This window comes from Parambassis ranga, chromosome 21 (genome assembly GCF_900634625.1).
Source record: "Parambassis ranga chromosome 21, fParRan2.1, whole genome shotgun sequence".
NCBI classification, from domain to species: domain Eukaryota; kingdom Metazoa; phylum Chordata; class Actinopteri; family Ambassidae; genus Parambassis; species Parambassis ranga.
In genome coordinates this window covers 8864591-8880013 of record NC_041041.1, presented here as the reverse complement: position 1 = coordinate 8880013, position 15423 = coordinate 8864591, and the positions used below count along the sequence as shown (strand labels likewise).

General features: G+C 41.4%; 1 protein-coding gene across 1 annotated transcript in view; it reads left to right on the top strand.

Annotated features, from left to right (window-relative positions):
* erbb4b (erb-b2 receptor tyrosine kinase 4b) overlaps positions 1-15423 on the top strand; it is a 240689-nt gene that overhangs the window by 133204 nt on the left and 92062 nt on the right. Inside the window, exon 3 of the mRNA XM_028393608.1 lies at positions 3897-4083. Coding sequence (XP_028249409.1) covers positions 3897-4083 — 187 coding nt within the window. The remainder of the gene's footprint in view (positions 1-3896; positions 4084-15423) is intronic.

Genomic DNA, 15423 nt, shown 5'->3' with positions numbered 1-15423 from the left:
ACGTACACTCTCCTCTATGCATACACACGTACATCAAAGGGCAGCAGCACATGCAGCTGTTTGAAGTGGCCCACATTGAGCTTGAACCACTCTAGAGGGATTGAGATGTTACCGGGGAGCTGGCCACTTTGGCATCCTAAAGCAAAGCATAAAAAAAAAAAAAAACACCCAAAGCTAATAAAGTCAGCCCATCAGGGACACTGAAGTCGTCTACTCACACAGCACTAATATGATGACATAATAAAGTTAGATTATATCTGACTTAGTAAGTGATATGCATCATTTATTTACAATGAAGCGTTAACACGCATGTATAAAGATTTAATTTCAGAAATTAATGTCAAAACAGTAATGAAGCCTTCACTTGCAGAGATGGGACAAATTGCTAGTAATTTTTCCATTATGGTGTCAGCTACGATGAGAATGATCTCCTGGGAAAACGCCGGAGGAATTTTGTTTTTACTTACACTCCATCCGGATTCTCTGTCTGTTTACAGATGTGGATGTGAGCGCAGTCTGAGGATTTAGAGAAGTGATATGGAAATAGAGAATGTGAGGGCTTAGTGATGCAAACCTTAAGCCCTCCCAGTGCACTCCTGTGTATCTGACTTCAATGACCGCAGCCCTGCCGAGCACATTTCTGTGCCTCAATATGTATGGAAATGAGTGGGAATCATGCTAACGTGTGTTCCATCTCTTCAAACATGCTAATAATGGTATCCGTGGGCCCCTTCCCATTCCACCAGCAACTTTTCACCCCTCTTTCATCAACTCTTTGCTGTCTCTCTGTCTCCCTCACCACCTGGAACCTGCCTTTAATTGTACATTAAAACACAGAGTTAGATTTAGTCCTGTCCAGATGACTGAGCTTATCCTGCAAAGTGAATCCCTCCTTCCTCATCCTCTCTTTCTTCCTCTTCCCTTTCCTTCCTGCCTTCCTTCACTGATTCTATCCCAAAACCTCCTTCTACTCTTCTTCTTTTTTTTTTAAAAAAGTCAGGGATTGAAGGACTCGATTTCAAAACCGCGCACGTCTCAGTGACTCAAGTGAGGGGTTTGTTCCGCTGCCACACTTCCGTTCACAAATGCTCCAGCTTGGGGAGGAGTGAGAAATCCCTGTTAATCTAGTGAATCTGGCTCTCTCGGTCTCTTTTGTTCACTGTTGCAGAGATCCTAACACATTGATCTCTTGGGAGACATGTCGGATGAACTGGGGAGGGTTTTCTCACTAAACAAGGCTATTCTTAATCAATAAGGGGATTAAAGATGATCAACAGTTTGTACTTACTTCTATGGGATGATGGCCCCTTTAGTCATCGCATTGACATGAGCACGTTCTGAGCTGGATTATAAAAGGATGAGGATGCTGTAACTTCTCCGTCACATGTGCCGCACACGGCACCTGTATCAAGAGTGTTATAAGGAGCTATTTTTATTGTGGAAAATCCAGGACAACAATGGGTCATGCTGTTATATTTAGCAGGTAATTTACTGCTCTAATTGCACTGCAGCTAAATACAGAGTATTATGCAAATGACTTTAGTATGAGCTCTGACAAAAATTCAATTAAATTGGCACTATAGAATCACTTTTCCATGACACAGTGTGTTTTTTTGTTGTTTTTACATATATATAAATATTCAACCTTGTTCTTATGAGGATTTGTACAGTAGGTGTAACAGCTCGTGATAATCCACGTACCTGTATCCCTGAAGTGGGCACACCGTGTACTTGGCCTGCTCCAGTGGTGTTACCGCAGGGCCGTGCTTGTTTTGTTGATCTGTGTTTAATGAAAGTGACCACGCGCAGAGCAGATTTGGCCATTAGCTCAGCAAGAGCCTGTAATCACTACGAGTTGTTTTCCTTTTTTTTTTTTTCACGTGGTTTATTATTGAACAAACAATCTGCGGGGTGAAAAGCGTGTGTATCTGCCATCTTCTTTCACCCTGGTTTTATTTCCCTCTGCAAGGCTGAACTTTGGAAGTATTGATTCGGTGGCTTGAAAATAACAAAGCGACAACTGTGCGAGTGGGGTAATAAACAGCCTCAGGAAAAAATGTGTATAAAAGCACCCATGAAGAATGTGACCTAAAGTGATTAGTGGGTACCATATATGGTCGGATGTGATCAGCTGAAGGGTGATTGCTCTTACTGTTGTGTGCCACTCTTTTGATAGGACACGGCTGAGGCTTTGTCACTGTAGTACATACACATGAGCAGGGATTTTAGCAGAATTAAAACAACCTTCAAACCCCAGCAGGGGGGAACATGAGTCATCCAATAAACCGCGTCCAAATTCCTTGTTCAAACTGGCACAGAGCACAAAATATGAACACATCACAGAAGCTCAGCATAGTTTTTGGACAGTGAGATTTACAGTGAGCTATATGGACAACTGTAAAGCATCAGTTTTTGAACCTTTGAACACCCCGTTCTCCTCAGGGATTCTTGGACTACAAGAAAAATCTTACTTGATCTTCTTTTGCAGCCAGTTTTTTTTAAACTGACAAACACATGCATAGACACAAACGGAATGTACTCATTCGTATAAATACATAGCGACTCACCAGACTCTGGGCCGTCTGTTTCTATTAATGGTAATCAGCAGGGTAATGATGACGGAGCTGTGACTGCAGCATACTTTCTGGTGGCTGATGGCCATGCTCTCTGACAGCTGTCAGCCGCCATGACTGTGCTGCCAGGGCCCTCCTTAGGACTTATTTCAGCTCAGTACATCAGCTGCAGCAGCACTTCACACACAGACTTGTTGATTATTAGCATCAGCGGCACGGCGTGGAAAGACTTCTCTGACCGCCTGTCTGCTAATGACAGCCACCATGATGGTGGATGGGAGAAAGAGGACACAGGCTGTCACTTTGATTCATGCAACGGCAACTCCAACTGGGTGGCTCATCGCCAAAGTCTCGACAGTCGTTATATCCCCTCCTAAATGACATTTAAAGTGTGAAGCAATAGCTGTCCTTGTGGCTCAGTCACCTCAAGCCTGGACCCCGGACATGAGTGTCGAACCCTGTGCCAAGTTTTCCAGTGAGGTCACAAACCCTGCGGCAAATTCTCCGCGCTCAGATGCTCTAACTCAACTCACTGGCATGATTGAATATGTGGAAAGTGACCTTGAAGACAGATGCTGTCAGTGATCTGATGTAGGCCTGTGACTCTCACTCTTTTTTTTTTCGGCCCTTCATGTTTTGTTTGTTTTCTTTTGCTTTCCCCACTGCTGCTGCCCTCATTCTCCCTAATTAATTTAGAGCGGCAACTGTCTTTAATTCTGCCCATGTTAAAAGCTTGAACTCTGTATAATTTAAATCAGTTGTAATTTTCACCTTACTATGGGTCACATGGTGCAAGGAACTTTAAATATGCTGTATGTTTTTCTCAGATGTGGCTGAAAATCAACAGAGAGTAGTCGTACAGAACTCCACCTACAGACGATGTGTCATTCATACAGATTATGTATACAATATGCATTTTCAAGGAAAGAATTGAGGGAATCAGATTCGATCAAGCCTCAACAGTTATATTTTCTTTAAAAATATATTTTACTGTGCCAGTCAAGTACTCTCTTAAGATGTGAAGGAAAGCTATATGTAACACCATGTACTCTTTTCTCCTAATCCTGGAGGTGTATTGTAAAACTTACTGTATCGGCATATTTTATGGTGTATCTTGTATCAAACTCTTTTTTGGCTAAACCCTGAAATCGTCAGACTCATGCACTGGAAACATGAAGATCCCCTACATCTTACCACCTCTCTCGCTAAATCAATAATTTTACATCCAATAAATAATTCTTCTCTTTCATACAAAAATCTGTTTCTTTAATTTACTTTTTTTTTTTATTGTGAGTATAACACCTCCTATTTGTGTGTCTGCAGTCTATCCGAGAGGTGACGGGCTACGTGTTGGTGGCTCTGAACCAGTTTGACTACCTGCCCTTGGAGAACTTGAGGATCATCCGCGGAACCAAGCTCTACGAGGACCGGTACTCCCTTGCTATCTTCCTCAACTACAGACGTGACGGAAACTTCGGTCTGCGGCAGCTGGGCCTGAAGAACCTCACAGGCAAGTGACTGACTTAAGTTAACATTTGTCTCTGCTGTGTTGTAATATTTGCGAATGCCTCCATGCCAGCAACAGACTTAAACATAGGAAATAGGTTTTTGTCTGGTTGTTATTCTGAACGTGCTCATAAAAAGCATGTAAGCATGCAAGGTAAATTCTTGATTTTACTCAAATAATTTAGTAGAATTTTCACCAAGAGACCTTTAATGTAGAATTATGATAAGAAACGGTTGAATATATTATCACCTGTTTCACCTTTACACAGGAATATATATGTTATGACATTAACCCTCTCACAAATGTTGTTAAGACTACATCTTATCTGTCAGTTCCACCCATCACTCATGCAAAAAAAAAATCTCCTTCATGATTTATAACCAAGCCTGTTTCCTCAGAAGCTAGAGAAGACATTGAATGTGGTTGCTGATAAATACTGTATTAAGTAGAAAACCATTGTGTGGGCGGCTCTGCCTCTTTATAAACAATGAATCCTTGCGCTTCTAGGTTTTCTTCAGGAGCCTTGACCCTGAGGTCAGCATAAAATGAAGCTCTTAACTTGCACAAAAGATGTAGAGCATTTCCACTAAAGGGCTAAGTGTGGCATGCCAGGGACGATTCATAATGTGTACAACATAAGCTTAGAGGTACTGTTTGCTCATTTTGTAGATAAATTCAACCTTACAAATCCTCTGAGTGAGTGGAAGATAAAGAAAGAAGCATTCTGAGTGTTCTGTTGGTTTAATAGGAACAAGTTGGAGTGTTATCAGCCTGACAAGTGATAATTAGTGCACAAAAACTATAACCAACACATTTTAGTTTAAATAATGTCCAAAAGAGACAAATAGACAAGCAGCAGAATCACTAAATGTAAGTCAATGTACATGTTTTTATGTGTGTTTGTGTCTCCATACCCTTTGTAGCATCAGGATAAATAGTTTAACATGGGAAATTATTCTGCAGGCCATGCATGTCCATGTTGTTGAGGAGTGTTATGAGGATGTGCTTTGAATTGGCTTTTGCTTCACAGTGGGGGTGAGCTTCAGTCAGTCAGAACTGGTAGTAAAACAGCACGGTGAGGCTTGTTTTTAACAGCGATATAAACAAGTCATAAAAAAATGTCAAGAAGACACTGAGTCAATATGTGAAAGACATTGTTGTCATTTCACAGTCAATAAAAAAGTTTTTTTCTGTATTGAAATATTACAATTTATTTTGTGACAGAAAATGTGTTTAGATTCGTGAGATGAAGTGTGTTGTCTCCACCTCTTCCAACCCCTGTCTCTAAATAATTCAGTTGTCTCTCATTGTTTACCTCAACTGTTCCTTCCTGGTGATTCCCCAGAGTCAAGGGGTAAACAACACAGCCACAACCAGCCTGTATGTGCAGCCACAGAATGCTCGTGTGTTACGTTCCATCTTCTTTTCTTTGTCACATGTTGCGCCATACTTTGGGAATTGCATTTGTCCAGTGCCACCAGCAGCTTTTTTTTTTTTTTTTTGCCAAGCCAGTCCTTTTTTATTGTGGTGCCAAGTAGAAGCCAGTGCTGAGAGTGCAGGGGCTGGACTCTGCGAGAAGCTGCTGTTTGATGTGCCATTCGTGGCCTTAAGCCATGAAGTAGAGGGGAAGTTGTGCACAACAGTCTGAATCTGCTGTACTTCCAACTATTTGTGCATGATGTGATTTATTCTTTACATATTTGTGCTCCAAACCAGCCTCACAACTAAATGTGTGCATTTGAGGCCTTGGAAATGACAACTGTGCATTTATCTGGTGCTCATCTGTAGCCATGTGTTTGTTGAGGGCAGAACAGATAATTTGAGAGAAAGAGAAACTTGATCTTATGTTGTGAAGGTGTGCATTTTTATGCTGTTTTACCTTGTTTTCCCTTTTTTAACCAACCTTAACCAGTTGTTACCATTCACAGAAATGTTACTACAGTAGACACAAAGCCCAGCCTGCAATGGAGGTCTGCAGCACTACTGTAACCACCACCCTTCCTTTTTAATCTCCTATTGCATATTAGTCCTGTAAGGCCAGATGTTTCTTTCTGGCCATCGTTCACCACTCAAAGTTTCAAGAATGTCAGGGTTATGAGTCTCATCCCAAGTAGATATTTCACATTTTCTTTGTTGTAACTCTTTAGGGACAGGAAGTGGTTTTGCACTTTAAGGAGCCTCAGTGAACACAACCTAACTAGAAAATAAGTGTAAAATATGATACATTCAGTGGGTGTATTGATGACAAAAATTTGTCTAGCACACATTTTGAAACTGGAAAGTCTTCTGCATATGCATGCCAGGTTAGCTGATTCTGTTTAGGTCCATAACATGTGGACTTCACAACAGAAACATGCCTCTGAGGCTCTTATCATATCACTGATTTTTGCACAGATGGACCTGACAGTTAAATAGGCTGTTGCTAGAGGGAGGGAGAGAGAGAGAGAGAGAGAGAGAGAGAGAGAGAGAGAGAGAGAGAGAGAGAGAGAGAGAGTCACATGTGTCCCAGTTTGTCCTGTTGCAGTTGTCATCCTTCTACAGTGTGCTGCTGAGGAAGGAATTGAGCCTGAGCCATCAAGATGGATCCACTCCTGTACATCAAGCAACACAGATCAAACTCCTTCCTTCCTCCAAGTGCTTTAGTGCATCCAAGACTACCCGTCTCATTCATTACAAGGCCTTTGATGTTGCTGTCATATAGTTCATCGCTCCTCTCCCAGTAGCTCCCAGGAGAAGTGTAAAATAATCAATACAATCCATAAGCAACATATATAAGAGGATAAAACTTAACTACATAAGGGGCTAATCGAGAGAGGGGTCGGTGTGAGACCCCTTCAGTGCTGAAACATGCACTTGGGTCGAAATTGCCTTGGGATGAAATCAATTTGTCGCTAGTATATTGTAGCATTGCACTTATTGATTTTTTTCTGGTGCACTCTCTGCAAGCTGTGAATGGACTCTCTGGATTTGAGGGGACTGGAGGATGGGGTGGAGGAGGTCTCTGGCTGAGCAGGGATAGGACTCCCTCTGATGCACCTTTCAATCAAGCTTAAATAAGTTATCCTCATGAATATGAAATATAAGGCACAGTTAAAGCAGGGAGAAGTTTGAGAGATGCAGTGTGTGCACAGGGGTGTATAGAATAAGAAATATAGTAGACACTTTCAATGTGGAAAGTTTGTTTGTTTAATTTTCTTGGGACAAAGAAAAAGTTTAAAAAGTAACCATGTGGCCTCACCTCCTGTCTGAAAACAGAGAGCAGAGACTATCCATTTTCTTTGCTTTTTGGATGTGCAGTCGTCTGATTGCTGCAAGGAGAAGCTTCAAATAAGTACTTCCGTCTACTTTTTCTTCCCATATCCGAGCAAGATAAAGGTTAAACAGAGCTGCCTCCTGACATTTTCAAAGTTCCCAATCTGTATTTTGATGCACGCTGACCCGCAGTGTCTTCCTTCTTGCTTAGGCAAACATTTTCAGCACTTCTGTCTGGACTCACATGAACCCTGGGCACAGCCTCTGTGCTTTCACATGGTAATTACAGCCTGCCTCCTCTGGCAAAATAATAACAGCCTCAATAAGGAGCCCAACACAGATGAGCTTTTCCGATTTAGCGCATTTTACTGCCACCCCCTCCCTTTCCCTCATTTCATCCAGTATCTATTTTTTTCAGATTTGTTTAGTGTTGTTGATTCATTTTTCTAACCACCCTACGCCTGCACTGCGTCTGTCCAAAATGAAGCATCCAATCTGAGGCCCCATCTGCTGAATGATCCTTTCTCATCGCATGCATGTACACAAGCCTGTGTTTTACGCCAAGGCGTTATCCACTCCTTCATGGCCCATCTGCTCTCTCTTCATCTCTACCATTTTCTTTTCTTTCTTTTCATTTCTTTCTTCCATCTCTTTATCCCTCTTTCTTTGGCTTTGTGTCGGCCGTCATATTACAGTTGGCTGTCTTGATTTGTCACATTGATGCCTTTCACACACACACACACACACAATGTCATGTTTGTACCACTCTGTCATGTATGCAAAACACTTTTGTGCACTTGAGTCCTACTGTGTTCTCCAAAGGCTGCTGCAGTTTTTTTTTTCTTCCGATGGGGAAATCTCAGTATCATCTGCTGAACGTGTCTCGTTTAGTGTCTTGTGACAGCAATACACATGGGAGGAGAGGAAAGGGATGGGATGGGCAAGGTGAAAGGGACGTTTTGAATCGCTGCATTTCCCCCAGACAAGGGAGCGTGCTGAAGACGGGGCATAAAATTGCTGCCTTCTTCTGATCCTTGAGACTTGCGTTTCCCGTCTAACTACTAGGAGACGAAAGAGCAATTCTGCCACGGGAGGCAGGCAAGATTGGTTCAGTGCACGTCACCAGAATTCAGTCGAGCTTCTTGCCTGGCAGCCCGCAGACCTCAGGTCTCCTTCAATTGTGTGTCTAATTGATTACTTCCCATGCAATTACTCCCGTGTCACACTCAATATTTCACCGCTCCAGGAAGGGGGCAAGAGGGACTTCTTTTTGAAGGACGACATTCATATTGTCACATTTGTGAGCCCCTAATGTGGATCGTGGGAAGGCACATGTTAAATTGAAGTCCGGAACGGCTATCAGTGGTAGTCGGGTGTTAATTGATTGCTGCATAATACCATTGAGTGGCAGACAAAATGAGACCATTGGAGACAATCGTCTTTATGCCCATAGGCCAGCAGGTCGACGGAAGGTTTTTTTCATAGTTTTTCATTTCATATCATACAGTTTATGAGCAGATGTTTGGTCCGATGCTTAGCATTTCCTTATTTTTTCAACCTTTTTTAACACGCCAGAAGTTGAAATTGTTTGGAAAGGACACTTTTGTCTGTTGCCGTCTATGACAATCTACTGTCAACCAATCAAATCACTGTCAGGACAATTAAGTCCTGTCCACTTGTGCACTTATCGTCCAAGAGAGAGAACCTCCTTGTTATTTCTGTCCACACAGAAACACGTTTTTATGAGCTGCCAAACTGAAAACTGAGCCTTTAAGAAAACAAAGGTAGTAACAGTGCAGGTAATAAGCTGTGACATCTGCAGGAAGCATCAGTGGAAACTCTATATGTCCACATGTGCAGTCAGAATTTCATAACTTCTCAAATTTAAAAGTTTTTTTGCATCTAATGTAGCTATTTAGAACTTAAACTGCACGATGTTGACCCTATTTCCAATTTCTTGAGTTTTGCTGTCCTTCTTGTCACTATATTGTTCCATGATTGCTCACTTTTACCTAAATATGCCTATAATTCAATTAATTCATATAAGGCTTAAAGCTGCAAAGTTCAAACAAACACTACAAGGCCATCATTACAGCACCTTGTATTTACTGCATTTTCCCCTGAGCCTTTACCTGCTTCTGGAGAACAGGTCACTGCAAAAACTGTTTGGACAAAAAATTTAAAATGCCTCTAGAAACGCAAATAAAAAAACAAACAAAGAGGAGTTAAGAAATAGAACTATTTTGACAGCATTTAGAGAAGCAGAATGCAGATTGGTAATAAATACTGTGGAGTGGCTGTTGCTAATACTATTAAAGCAGCCCGGATCTGTCCTTGGATTGACTCCATTTAAGACAGAAAAAGCCTTCTTTGGTCAACATCTCTGTTCTTTCATACTGTTGAATATAAGATATTCCAAATACTATAAATAATATAAATAAGAACTATTTTTGAAGCTGATGTTTTTTTCCCTCTAGTCTAGGGACCATTTATGTCTCTTTTTAATGTAAGCATACTATGCAAGAAAAGAACTCACATGTGCAGCATGTGTCCGATAAATAATTTACATGCCGGTGATTGCATTAGGGACTTGTCTGGGAGGACTATCCTGGCTCATTCCTCCAGTCCTGCTCCCTCTTTTGTCAGCTAAAAAAAACTGACTTGCTTAAACATGACTACATACCCTTTATTACCAATTTACCTTCCTAACTGAACCTCTGCGGCCTGCTGGAAGTGAGAGTTGACTTTCACCTCATTAAAAGTTAAAGGAGGCGTGGAAGGAATTTTAATGCCAATTAATAATCAAAACACAGTCCTCTACTCTCTTCTTCCAACATTTCCATCCCCGCAGGCAACAGCTCAGATCAGACTAAGATCTCCAATGATGTAGATGTAAAACTGGCTGAGAGACCAGTAGGATGCTGTTCACTTCGTTGAAGTCTGTTTTCTTTCCCTTTGTTCCGACAGGAAAACAGGAACAGCCGAGTGAAACTGTGTCTGTCTGAACTGTGTGTGCTGGGGATTCATTTGCTCTGTAGGGTTTATAAATTAGCTTGTGTTTCTAAGCCATTTGGGCTTTGGAATGCTTACTACCAGATACTCCTACCTCAGAGTAAATAAGTATATCACATGTTTAAATATGTGCATTATTTAGCATATCTTCACTCCTGAAAAGTCCAGCAAATACCTGTGTTACTGGTGGCTTCATCAGTTTATTAAAGTCTGACAATTGCAATGTCAGCAAGTAGCTCAGCTTTCAGTGACAGCCATGGTATACACACAACATCTGTGAGATGCGTGCAATTGGAAGGTGTTGCTTTTTGTACCACACATATTAGGGATGTCCCGATCAGGTTTTTTTTGCCCTCAAGTCCGAGTTCGAGTCATTTTATTTTGAGTATCTGCCGATACCAAGTCTCGATCCGATACTTTTAGGGTTCTCTACAAACCCAGGACCTCTCGCACCCAAAGCGACAATCATACCCCTATACTACAAGCCAGAGAGTCATTGATAGCCGTAATACATATATATCCCAGTACTGATCAGGTAATGTCCGATTCTGACCACAAAAAAAACCCCACAAAATCAGGCCCGATACACACATATCTGCTTCCACATTTTGCATGTCCTGGTCTTAGCTTCTGCGTGAACCCTGTCCCCACACTTCCTCTGCTCCTGGACGTTGCTTATTCATACATGAAGGGGACACATTCAGATTAATGGAGTGCAGGTCTCAAAGGGACTGATGAGAGGAATGATATACACCAGTGTTTGGTTACACAGCCGGTTCTGAGAAGGATAAATGCAACTTTTTATGGGATTTGCTTACAAAGGGATAATACAGGAGGTTGCACTCACACTGTTTAAAAAAGACACTGCTGGCGTAAGAGGAAATAAACAGTGGTTTCATGTTAGCCATTTTGCATGAATGTGCAAGAGAACATTACCATAGGTGGGGTAAGCCATTAGCCAGATATCCATCCATTTTCTTCCTCTAATAAATGTCCCTGTTGCTCTTACACCTTTTCCCCTCTGTTTCTCTGCATACTGCGCACAACTATAAATTTCCCTTTTTGTGGTCCTATGTACATTTTTATGGTTATTAAAACTGAATTCATCCTAAATGATTCATTCAGTTTCCAAACATGCACTCTTTAATAAACTTTTCTTATTTTTTAATAAGCTACAGTCTGTTCAATGGAAGCAATCCTTGTGAAACCTATGTATTCAGTACTGGTTATGTCACACTGTGTAACCAGTGAAGTGGTTTACACTTTTAAACCCTTTCGTTGTTTGTCTATTGTATTCTGTACTGACTTTTTTCCATTTTGAAAAGTCTGACATGGATATGATTGCAGATTCAAAACCATCACCCTGTGATTGGCATGTTCAGTTTCTGTCACTGACTGGCTGTCATTGTGGTTTTACTGTGTCAGAGCATGGCTGTGCAGTCTGACGTGCAGTTTCTTACTTTGATTCCGAAGGCCAGGCTGTGTTTCAGACAGGTCTTTGATGTCAGAGACGCTCAGTGCTCTTCTCAGAGGAGGAACAAAATGAGTGGGAAAGCAAGTAAAATAGGAGCTGACTGGCAGCTCGGAGGGTCTCAAAAGCCACTGAGGAAAATGTCACTTTCTATCAACTTAGTTATGAGGTCTAAATGGACACCTGTGGACTGATGAAGGCTTTTTACTGTTCGAGACCGGAGGTGTTTAACATTAACATAAACACATTTGAAATCACATTATCATTCTTTTTTTCACCTATTTTCTCTGTGATGGTATAAAATTAGACAGAAAAAGTACATAGGCTCTAACAGTGGCGCATCAGTGATAGTTGAACAGCTGGATGAAAGGACTAAGATCTCCAGAAATGTAACTTGTTATCGTTGAGGCTTCCTTTCTGCTGTGCTCCCAAAACTAATTTGATAACCCCGCACCAGTGCCAACACACACATAAACACACACATTACCCTCCAACCCTACGACTCCTCCCCTTTCTCCCCAGGCAGCTTAATAATTAATATGCTTATTTTTGCCTCTTAGGCCGAAGCCTTGGGTAAGTGGAACAGTTATTGATGGGGGCAGTGGTGGGTAATGGGACATAAAAAAAAAATACCTTTTTTGTTCAGCTTAGGTCTCCGCAGAGATACGATGGGTGTTACTACATGCAACACCAGGCATGGCTTCACCATATATACAGTATTTAACCATTTACATGTGTTTCTTACCCATGTCTCCGAGCCAGATTTGATTTCATCTAAAGCTCTGTGTCCGTTTCCGCCACATCCACAGGTGGTCCTGTCATATTCAGTTTTTACTCAAGGCTACTCTGTGATTGCAGCATCCATTTTATTGTCCGAAATAAGAGGTCACTTTAGTCTGGGATGGCCACTAAAAGCATTTGCTCCACATCTGTGCTCTCAGATGATATATAGGCTGACATCAGTGAAGCAGACAAAAAAAGGAGGAAATTCAAGTGGGCTTTGGATACAATGTTCAGAAGGCTGCAATTATCCTGAGGCTTCTGTGACAAAGACAACAAAAGGTTAGTTTATGCATTAAGATACAAGCTATTGGTAATCAATATACGGTTCCTTCATCAGTTGGTGATGCTTCAGTGATGCTCACAACAGTCATTCTCTCCTCCATGAGGTTACTTTTTATTAGTGGCTGTCTTGTTAATACTGTTTTGTAGGATAGTTCATTGATTACCTGTTTAGGTAAGAATGGGGAAAAGCATCCAAAGAAACATGTTAAATATGCAAGTAAACTTTAAGAACAGGACATTTCAGGTCAGCTTGTCATTGTGGGCGTATTTTGGACAGCTGGTAGTCACACACCAGTCTACACAAAACACTGATTGAGTCTCTGTGAGCAGTTGGTCGCCAGGTTTGCAATGTTTACGTCCAACTAAACTGCTAATACAGGTAAAGAGGTGGAGCGTGAGTGGAGCTGAGGTAAGCAGGCAGACATGAAAGGAGGACGCTCACATTGTAAAAAGGCCACTCACTCCGCACTCAATCTGGTCACGCCCATAATTATGTATAAGTCCACTTAAGTTAACACTAATTTAAAGGAAGACTTAAGTTGCTGTAGTCTTGAACCAGTTGTATTGAACGGGTAAAACAGGTGTTATTGTAAAAACGTCTACTTAACATGCTTGGAACATGAGAGCCTCTACAGGATGCTGCAAGTTTCATGGCATTCCTTTCTGTTGCCCAGTTGTCGTGAGGAAAAAGAAGTTCCAAAAAATCAAGACATGGCAAAAATATCCGTAGTAATAGCTGTCCTAAATGGGCAGCGCAAAAAAAAAAAGCAGAGCAAAGAGTCAGCTGTCACAGAGAGGAGGAAGACACTATAATTGTAAAGTATCAGGATAATGGCTGACAATTTCAGAATTTCTCTCTTGGAAGACTTTCATACTGTTGGACTTGGTTATACACACACACACACAGTGCCAGAAATAGTTTTGTAATGAGAAGAGAGCTTGATAGAGATTTTAAAACCCTGCTTACGTTCTCGCTTGGCCAGTTGCTGTGGGAAGTGGGTGAGGATGTTGAAATGTTTATTTTGGAAAGTTCTGTTAATGTAGTTCAAAATAACTTCACCTTATAAGTCTCCTCAACCCTGTCCCTCCAACACGTTTCCCATCTCATCAGAAAATGTTCATCATTTTTAATGAGTATATGTTTGTTTGGAAGATATGTGCCCGTGCTTCTGTTTTTTTTTTTTTGGTTGGACTAATGCTCACCACATAATGGAACTGTGTGAAGAGAGTTCGAGCCATGGCCTGCAGTGTGTTACTGAATGTCTCTCAGTAGACCTGAAAAAACAAGGCTTCAGTAACGTGTTGTTGCCTTAGCAAACCATGCACCGACTGAAGATAGCTTCCTCTGTGGTAAAACCAACATACTTGGTATGCTTGAGGTAAGATACACGCTCTCTCCCCTCAGTGTCTCCATCATTCCTCCTCTTTCTCTCTGCCTCTCTCAGACCCCAGTTTGTTTTGTCCATTCCAGAGAGCGTGGCTCATTTTAATTCAGCTGGCAGGCTGATCACACATTAGCCTTGATAAGCTAAGTGGCCCTCAGCAGCAGCAATTGAAGGTCTTTTTACACTTTTTTTAATCACTCACTTGTATGTCCCCTTGATAGCCTTTTTTTTCTCCTTTTCCTAATTTGTTTTCTTGGTTTTGTTTTTCTTTCTTGCTTGTAGATTTACCTTATCTCAAGGTATTGTAATATGATTTTCTCCCCCTTCATCTCAGCCATAAAGCTCAGATTACCAGGATTTTATCACAGTTTAAGTTGAAAATAAGCAAAGGATTGTAACCCCCCCCCCCCCATAACCATTCTGTCTTGATGTTATGTTTTTGTTTTCCTCTTCTCATGTTTAAGCAGATGCTTTGCCTTGCTCCGGTGTAATTCCATAATCTCTAAATCTCAGCCATTTTTCATAAAGACTCATAGGAAACAATTGCGTGAGGGATGGGCCAAATTCAATCAGCAGCCTGTGAATGTAATTATCCTGGTGGAGGAGAGGCATATGTTTGGGGGATGGGGGCCATGGCCAACACCCCCATGACATCTACTATACCTCAGAAAAAGGAAAAATCTCTACTTCGGAGTGGCACGTAGGATGAAGAGATGCTACGTGACCCTAGGACAGAGGAAATACTGTCAATTCCAATGCTATGATAATTTATCATCAACAACACAAGACCTTAATGTAACATTTCACATTCCTTGGTTAGCAGCTTAGCTTATACTCTCTGTGCTGTGGTTAAACCTGCTGAGTGATGTGACATGTGGCATTTCTTCTGCTCTTCCTGCAGACTTGCAGACTGGAGTGTCTGCTATACAAACATGTTGTCATTTTTACAGAATCCAATAAACTCCTACACTCTGTCTTATCCACCAACACACAGAGGGAGTAGCCAGACACTGCACTAAAAGCATGCTAAAAAAGTGAGTGTACTGCACAGCGAAAATGTAAACACAGGAAGACATGACTCAAGAGAAGACTCGATTACTTGTTTTATGTGTATTTTGTGTGTCTTGGTGTAAATATGTCACAGGTAAATGTCAATAC